The 9,542-nt window shown below is 44.2% G+C and overlaps 1 protein-coding gene across 8 annotated transcripts in view; it reads right to left on the reverse strand.

The window, feature by feature from the left end:
- Positions 1 to 6,892, reverse strand: part of ap2s1 (adaptor related protein complex 2 subunit sigma 1) — a 59,836-nt gene extending 52,944 nt beyond the window's left edge. For all 8 annotated transcript variants that reach the window (XR_011347992.1, XR_011347991.1, XR_011347990.1 and 5 more), the window contains exon 1: positions 6,689 to 6,892. Coding sequence is in view for 2 of the 8 variants with exons in the window: in XM_069908517.1 (XP_069764618.1) it covers positions 6,689 to 6,691 (3 nt within the window). In the remaining 6 variants the exon portion in view is untranslated. The remainder of the gene's footprint in view (positions 1 to 6,688) is intronic.
- Positions 6,893 to 9,542: the final 2,650 nt, after the last annotated feature.

The raw sequence follows: 9,542 nt of genomic DNA on the forward strand, positions 1-9,542 counted from the left end.
CTAACTTTATGCGTTTCAGACCTCCAGAACTTCTCTTCAAGACATTATCTTCATGCCTTTCTCCACAATAAATATAGATGAGACATTTCCCAAGAGAAGGCCCAGTGTTGCACCCTCTTTTAGTCAGTTCATCTGTTTGAGAAAATTCTGTCAAATGCATTCAATATATTCTGCCCCATCCAAGCCCTTTGGACGGTGATCATGTTATTCCTCCACTGTCTGCGATCTCCCGAAACATTTGCCTTTAATTCCTGCTCACAATTAGGGGGGGCGTGGCCTATCAACCCCATCAAAGTAATATTCCCCATCTTTTTTGATCAATGTTTTCCTTGCTGAGTTGGATCTTCACTGGGTTCCTCATTCATTTAGTGACTTGTTTTAACATGCACCACAACAATTACTGTTTCTCTTTCTCTCCCTACACCTATACCAATATCAGTCAACATTATTGTTCCAACCAACTGGTTGTTGATACAGAACATTTTTGACGAACCGAAAACTGATGAACTGAAATTCCGAATATCTGAATGTTTTTTCTTGTGACATCACTACTTGAAAAATAGTTGAAAATTTTTTTTAAACCAACCACGCTCAAGTGGGGCTACAGAGAATTAGTTTTACAAAGGAGACATTTGTCCACAGGTTACACATTGAAGGAAAGGATAGCACTGGTTATTTATTTATTTAGAAATTGTCAATTTTTTTTGCCATGAGTCACTGCAACTTTGTGATAAATCTTAGAATTTGAACTGAATATCATGCTCTCTCCCCACTCGCCCTCCTGAGCCGTGCTCTCTCCCCGCCCGAACCGTGCTGCTGCTCTCCCACTTGCCCGAGTCACTTGCCCGAGTCGCTCCCTCTGTCAAATACCCTTTCGGGGTGGGGTCGCTGAAATTCTGCTGCAGGACAATCCTTGTGCAATCTCCTCCCACTTACAGGTGAGGTGAGACCTCAGGCTCCCAGGCAGAAGTGGGGACCTCAGGCTCCTGGGCAGGATTGGCGATGGTGGGGAGGTGTAGGGGATTGGCGACAGCGATACAAGTGTTTTCCTGATGCTACTGGGCTGCTTTAGAGAAAATTCCTGAATATCGAAAAAGCCACTTAACCGAGATAGGTCTGGTCCCAAGCATGGTGGATAAATGGAAACATACTGTATTTTACACAAGTTTTTACTACCCTCTAAAACATCACTGTCAAAATATGATCAGCTTATTCTGTGTGCTCATAGTTTATTTCAAGTTTCATCCACTCATATTTCTGCAAATTAAAATACTGATCTATCTTGGCAAAAATCCTTGGAACTGTGGTAACTGATTAAAGAGTGATTGTCACCAGCTCATTATCCTGAATAAGTTAATTGAACACGGTAGAAGATGGGCTTTGAGACTGTTTTGCAGAAATACGCCTACATAATTTAATTAAAGCAGGATAACTGCTTAAAACCACGTATTTTTGTCAAATCTTCTTTCCATTCAAGAGCCTCCATGAAATGTTGGCATTGGCCAGGATGTCCTGTCTGCTTACTCAGGGGCACAGGACACAATACTTTTAATGAGACTGGTGGTTGGTAATGCAGGGTGGGAGAATTCTGTTTAAAGCTAGGAAATCCTCAGGAAAAAGCAACTACATCCTCACAAACAATAATGGAATGAATTATACCATTTACGAAACAAAATAATTTATTTTAAAAATATTTTGACACCCATGATTGTCTAAATTAGGCATACGTTTTAGGGTAGGAGAAGTGAATTTAATACTTATTCACATTTAAAATTTGGGGTAAATATTTATATCTCTCCAGATCTCCCTTGCATTATTAGCGACCTCAATTGGAGGCCTTCTCTGCATCCTTTTTCCTGATATACTATACTCATAGTATATACAAGAGCACAGTCAGCTTTGTGGCCCTTGGCCTTTAGGAAAGATGAAATAAAAATATTTTCACTTTATTGGATTAAGTTGGACACAGTTCGATAGTTAATAAGTGAGTGTGAATCCACCACAACAATGGGTGAATTTAAATAAATCTAGAGTAAAATTCTATTCTCAGTAATGGTGACCATGTAACAATTGGGTTATTGTAAAACACCATCTATTTCACTCGGTCCTTGTGTGACTCTCCACACAAACACTGAGGTCAATTTTGGCTGCAGCATACAATCATCTGTTGAGGACTATTTGCGATACTCAGTGACTTCATCCTATGAAGAGATTAAAATAAAACATTTTCAGAGTGAAATGATGTAGGTTTATTTAGTTTTCAATAATTCTGGAAAACTCCAATTGCTGAAAATCAAAGTTATATGTGAAGCCTGTCATTATTCTGGTGCCAGGACGCTCAGTTGATGAATTAATTTAAGATAATATACTAAACATCCATCAAAATTTAAGGGATACGAGGTCATTGCAGAGAAATGGTGATGAGGTGAAAGATAAGCTATAATCTAGTTCAGGGAAGGCAACCTTTTACCATACGTGGGCTGGATTGTGGTTGAATGGCAGGCCACACTGACGTTACCAATTTGCGTGTGTTACCTCACAAGTAAAACTTTTAGTAAACTAACTTATTTAGCAATATGAAAGAGTTAAATTACATCTCACCTGTAACGGCATTAATATCGTTCAGTTATCGGGTTCTGGCTTTTAAAAAGGAGATGAAACCGACCCGCACTCTTTTCTGCACGCAGTTCTATCACCGTGTCTCAATTTCGTGAACTACAAACATCTGTAAATTTCAGACCATTTGCACCTGCAGGACACTGACGTGGAGGAATATGCAGTTCTAAGAGGTGAATGCTTTCAGAACCACACAGCATTAAAACTACTGTATAAGGGTCAGTAGTTTCTGGTTGACCCTAGACTAAATGCAGTACAGGGTTTCTTTTCAGAGAGAGCGGGGGGGGTTTCTAAGTACTTTAAATGGAAGGTGTGACAGGTAGGAACTGTTCTTTGCTTCCATTCAGTTGAGAACACATGCAGCTGAGATCGACAGCTGGATACGTTTTAATGCATTTACGATCTGCTCCAACTTACACACAAATTCAATCTATGGACAGACATAGGAACGGAACTCGTTCATAACACAGGGACTGCCTGTACTTGTATCGGCGGGCCCAGCGCACTGGGCTGCGGGCCGGATAAATTTGGATTGCAGGCCATAGGCTGCCCACCCCTGATCTAATTGAATGACAAAGCAGGCACGTAGATAGACTACAAACAATACCTTGACGTGGGGGACATTTTGAATTGAATTGAACTTCAATTGGATTCAAGAATAACATATTTCAGGCAGGACAGAAGTCACCCAAGGAGAAAGAAAATTGCTATGCAAATACCACAAATAAATAGATATAACCTGGACCCATGTGGGTTTCCATAATTGCACCTTTGACTTGGCCAAAATTTAGTTAAAGGAGATATTCATGAACGAGGCTGAGTTCAAGTTTGCAAATCTTTATTAAAATAGTGAATAATTTGGATCTTTCTTTTTTTTTTAAACTATCATCTTCCTTCCCCTTTCTTTTGGAAACAGCTTCTCATTTGAATCTGACAGACCTGATAAAGAACTTTTACTTGCAATCCCTTAAGTAAAGACAATTTAGCTTTTTGAACGGAAACCCTCGCTAGTTCTCAATACATAGTAATACATTACGGTAATATTTTATTAAATTAAAATGATTCTAGGGTTAACAGCAAAACAAAATTGTTGCAACCTGTTTTTGAAGAAGTATTGAACTGCAAGACAACCTATGGGGATAAATCATAATGTTATTGTGAGATGATTGGTCAGTCTTTTCCTGAAAGCTGACTGAAATATTAATGGAATCATAGAGTCATAAAACTACTAAAAGAAACCCTGTGACCAACTGAATCCAACAGATCAAGTACATACTGACGCTAATCCCTTATTCTTCTTAAATTCCCAACAATTCCAGCCAGATTCTCACCTACAGATTAGGGGCAATATACAGTTGTCAATTAACACACCAATCTTTGGGATGTTGGAGCAAACCAGAGGAACCAGAGGTATCCCATAAAACTCCACATAGACAGCAGTGGAGGCCATGACTGAATCCAGGTCACTGGAGTTTTTGAGACAGCTGCTCTACAAGCTGCAATGTTGTACTTCCCAGTTCCAAATCCTGCACATTTGATTTTACAATATTTTAGGCAAAAGGATTAAGGCACTGACTTCATCTCCTCCATTATGGTGTCTACGCACCACAGGATTTTTCTCTTACTTCATCTCACCTCACCTCAGCATATCCTTAACCCTTTAGACTCAAGCACATGTGCTCCATGTCCCTGTTTCCCACGACTGGTTTTATACCCAACCACCAGCTGGTTCATACTGATTTTTAATCTTTCATACTGTACTTTACCAATGGACTTCATCTGGAGTTAAATATTATGAAAGGTTAAAAAGGCCAGAGTCCAAAGGATTAAAGGCCGTTTCTTCCCCACAGCTATCAGGCTTCTGAATGAACCCCACAACAGTGTTTTCACGCTGCCCTTGCTTTGCAGTTATTGATTTTTTTTCCTCTTGCAAATCTACACTCTGTAATTGAGCTCTTGCCATTTTGCTTTATACAGCTGTATGTTAAGAGTTGTCCGGTTAGGGGGCTTTCAGAAGAACCCTTCTCACCATATCAGGTGTAATGTGGTAAATAAACAAACTCTTCCTTTCTCCCATATCTAGTTTCCCATCACATCTATCTATGCTCTCCTTGTATGCAAGCCTAAACATCTCGTTCAACCAATATCTCAGAGGAACATGACTGCAATGTACAGCCTCTTGTGCCTTCTTTGTAATCAATACATCATGGCTGATTTGATCTTTGGGTTCAACAGTTTCCTGCCTGATCCTCATAATTGTTGCTTCCCTCATCTTTCTAAGTTGGTCTGTTCAAATATTTAATGAGTTCTTTGTCACATCAGTCGTAAGTAACTGACTTCATATTCCAAGATGATGCCCCTCACAATAGACTCCTTCAACTAATATAAATTGCCTTTACGACAGCTACTGTGGTAAGCTGCCTCAGGACGGTTTACATTTCAACCTCTCATTTTGCCAAGCATTCAGTTCAGCCCCTCCCTGAAGAATAGCCTTCTCAACCCAGGTGTCAATCCAATGAACCAATATACAGACACTCCTCGACTTGCGACCTATGTCCATCCACACATGCGACCGAAAATTTGTTTACAAAAAATATAAAATTTACATGGTTTATGTTGCATTTGACAAACTATAACAGGGATGCAGGGCACGCAAGAGCCAAAATATGTCTACTTACCTCGTTAGTCAGTCCCGGGGTCCAGAGGCTTGGCGCGGCCATCTTGATTCCTGCGCACATTCGCGAGCCTCTCTGGCATGCATGAGAGTTAATGGGATGAATTCAATATCATTAGAGTGCTTAATTCTCACGCAAACGAAGACCCGTGCATGCATACAGGAATCAAGATGGCCACGTGCAGTCTGTGGACCTTGGGACCCTGACTAACAAGGTCAGTATGCAATCCTAACAAATGTCCATTCTGAGATATGACCAATTATTTGATTTGAATTACAGTCATAAGACGGGGAGTATCTGTACAGTAAAAAGGAAAATATCAAGTTATTATCGCATTGTTTTTTGTGGGATTGGTTATCAGGTTTTCTATAATAACACCAACATTTATAAAGTACTTCATTTGCTGTAAATGGGGTATTAAATATATTTTACCTGAGGAAGCAACAATCTTTAAGTATTCAGATATCAGATTTATTGTCAGAGTACAATAATGACATCACATACGACCCCGAGATTCCTTTTTCCTGCTGGTGAGGCCGAATCACCACATATTGGTCGTGCAAAATAAAACTGTGTTCAACGTACGCATGTGAACAAATAAAGGAATGTAAACCAACTGACTGCGCAATTCAGAGAAGAAAAAAAAAATCAATAAAGGCCTTAAATGAGTCCCTGATTGAGTTTGTTGTGGAGGAGTCCGACGGTGGAAGGGGGGAGCCGCTGTTCCCGAACCTGGCGGTGGCGACTCTTGCGGCACCGAGACCTCTTTCCTGACGGCAGCAGCGAGAACAGGGCGGGGTGGATCCTCGGCGGCGTCCCCTGTGGGTGTTCTCGACGGTGGCCCCCCCCCACCCCCGTACCCGCCCGCGGCGCAGCCGGTCAGCCCCCCTTTCCACCGCCCACCTGACGATCGTTGCCAGGGTTTCGGGCGCCGCACCACACCTCTGCCGAGGACGCCGAGGCGCCCGACGCCGCTGGGGAGGGGGATCGGCCGAGCGAAACCTCGGAAGGCCACTGGCTCGAAAGCATCCGGGCTGGTCACCTTTCGAGCTTCTGGTTCCCAAAGAAGGCACCAGCCAGGTCAATCTCCGGCCCCCTCGATCACAGATCCTATCTCTGTTCCTCCAGCATGTGCATCCATGCACAAACCACCCCAAGGCACAGGGTGCAGTGATTTGACCCTGAGAATCTGACAAGCCCCCCCACCCCCACCCCCACCCCCCTCTCTCTCAATCTGCATCATCTGAAAAGAAAGATCACTTTGCAAATGAAAGAGGGTGAGCAGATTCTGCCCCCAGGTACCTGGTCTGATTAAAGCTCCAATTCTCTCTCCAGGGATCAGGCCCAGGCCTGGTTCTGCAGCCCCTTCTCGGCCCAGGGCAGAAGCAGCCACTTACCATGGTAACGCCCCTTGGCTGCTGAGGTGGGATTTCCTCGCTCGGAACTATTCCGGGTTCTCTTCAAAGCAACTCCCTTTTTGGAGTCTCTGCTCCCCTTTCCCTTCTTTTAAAGGAATTTATTCCGAGGCCGAGTCCCCTCTTTCCGCAGCTGACTGTCAACGGGCCCGCAGCTCCCCAGTGCGGCTGCGCGGGGGCCGCCCGCCCCGAGGCCCTCTGGGAAAGGTAGTCCCAGCCTCCTCCCCGGCTCTGGCCAGGGCAATGCAAAGTGTAAATGTTTCAGTCGTGTTCCCCCCCCCCCACCAATGCAAAGTGTAAATATTTCAGTCGTGTTCCCCCCATGCAATGTGTAAATGTTTCATTCGTGTTCCCCCCCCAGGCAAAGAGTAAATGTTTCAGTCGTGTTCCCCCCCATGCAAAGAGTAAATGTTTCAGTCGTGTTCCCCCCATGCAATGTGTAAATGTTTCATTCGTGTTCCCCCCCCAGGCAAAGAGTAAATGTTTCAGTCGTGTTCCCCCCCATGCAAAGAGTAAATGTTTCAGTCGTGTTCCCCCCAATGCAAAGTGTAAATGTTTCAGTCGTGTTCCCCCCCCCATGCAAAGTGTAAATGTTTCAGTCGTGTTCCCCACCCCCCACCAATGCAAAGTGTAAATGTTTCAGTCGTGTTCCCCACCCCCCACCAATGCAAAGTGTAAATATTTCAGTCGTGTTCCCCCCATGCAATGTGTAAATGTTTCATTCGTGTTCCCCCCCCCAGGCAAAGAGTAAATGTTTCAGTCGTGTTCCCCCCCATGCAAAGAGTAAATGTTTCAGTCGTGTTCCCCCCAATGCAAAGTGTAAATGTTTCAGTCGTGTTCCCCACCCCCCACCAATGCAAAGTGTAAATGTTTCAGTCGTGTTCCCCCCATGCAATGTGTAAATGTTTCATTCGTGTACCCCCCCGGCAAAGAGTAAATGTTTCAGTCGTGTTCCCCCCATGCAAAGAGTAAATGTTTCAGTCGTGTTCCCCCCAATGCAAAGTGTAAATGTTTCAGTCGTGTTCCCCCCCCAAGCAAAGTGTAAATGTTTCAGTCGTGTTCCCCCCCAAGCAAAGTGTAAATGTTTCAGTCGTGTTCCCCCCCATGCAAAGTGTAAATGTTTCAGTCGTGTTCCCCCCCATGCAAAGAGTAAATGTTTCAGTCGTGTTCCCCCCAATGCAAAGTGTAAATGTTTCATTCATGTTCCCCACCCCCCACCAATGCAAAGTGTAAATGTTTCAGTCGTGTTCCCCACCCCCCACCAATGCAAAGTGTAAATATTTCAGTCGTGTTCCCCCCATGCAATGTGTAAATGTTTCATTCGTGTTCCCCCCCCAGGCAAAGAGTAAATGTTTCAGTCGTGTTCCCCCCCATGCAAAGAGTAAATGTTTCAGTCGTGTTCCCCCCAATGCAAAGTGTAAATGTTTCATTCATGTTCCCCCACCATGCAAAGTGTAAATGTTTCAGTCGTGTTCCCCACCCCCCACCAATGCAAAGTGTAAATGTTTCAGTCGTGTTCCCCCCATGCAATGTGTAAATGTTTCATTCGTGTTCCCCCCCCAGGCAAAGAGTAAATGTTTCAGTCGTGTTCCCCCCATGCAAAGAGTAAATGTTTCAGTCGTGTTCCCCCCAATGCAAAGTGTAAATGTTTCAGTCGTGTTCCCCCCCCCAAGCAAAGTGTAAATGTTTCAGTCGTGTTCCCCCCCCATGCAAAGTGTAAATGTTTCAGTCGTGTTCCCCCCCCATGCAAAGAGTAAATGTTTCAGTCGTGTTCCCCCCAATGCAAAGTGTAAATGTTTCATTCATGTTCCCCACCCCCCACCAATGCAAAGTGTAAATGTTTCAGTCGTGTTCCCCACCCCCCACCAATGCAAAGTGTAAATATTTCAGTCGTGTTCCCCCCATGCAATGTGTAAATGTTTCATTCGTGTTCCCCCCCCCAGGCAAAGAGTAAATGTTTCAGTCGTGTTCCCCCCCATGCAAAGAGTAAATGTTTCAGTCGTGTTCCCCCACCATGCAAAGTGTAAATGTTTCAGTCGTGTTCCCCACCCCCCACCAATGCAAAGTGTAAATGTTTCAGTCGTGTTCCCCCCATGCAATGTGTAAATGTTTCATTCGTGTTCCCCCCCCAGGCAAAGAGTAAATGTTTCAGTCGTGTTCCCCCCATGCAAAGAGTAAATGTTTCAGTCGTGTTCCCCCCCCCAAGCAAAGTGTAAATGTTTCAGTCGTGTTCCACCCCCCCCATGCAAAGTGTAAATGTTTCAGTCGTGTTCCCCCCATGTAAAGTGTAAATGTTTCAGTCGTGTTCCCCCCCCCATGCAAAGTGTAAATGTTTCAGTCGTGTTCTCCCACCCTCCACCAATGCAAAGTGTAAATGTTTCAGTCGTGATCCCCACCCCCCACCAATGCAAAGTGTAAATGTTTCAGTCGTGTTCCCCCCCATGAAAGTGTAAATGTTTCAGTCGTGTTCCCCCCCATGCAAAGCGTAAATGTTTCATTCGTGTTCCCCCCCATGCAAAGTGTAAATGCTTTAGTCGTGTTCCCCCCCGACCAATGCGAAGTGTAAATGTTTCAGTCGTGTTCCTCCCATGCAAAGTGTAAATGTTTCAGACGTGTTCCCCCCCATGCGAAGTGTAAATGTTTCAGTCGTGTTCCCCCCCCATGCAAAGTGTAAATGTTTCAGTCGTGTTCCCCCCCATGCAAAGTGTAAATGTTTCAGTCGTGTTCCCCCCCATGCAAAGTGTAAATGTTTCAGTCGTGTTCCCCACCCTCCACCAATGCAAAGTGTAAATGTTTCAGTCATGTTCCCCACCCCCCCACCAATGCAAAGTGTAAA

Source organism: Narcine bancroftii, chromosome 13, assembly GCF_036971445.1.
Source record: "Narcine bancroftii isolate sNarBan1 chromosome 13, sNarBan1.hap1, whole genome shotgun sequence".
Classification (NCBI taxonomy): Eukaryota; Metazoa; Chordata; class Chondrichthyes; order Torpediniformes; family Narcinidae; genus Narcine; species Narcine bancroftii.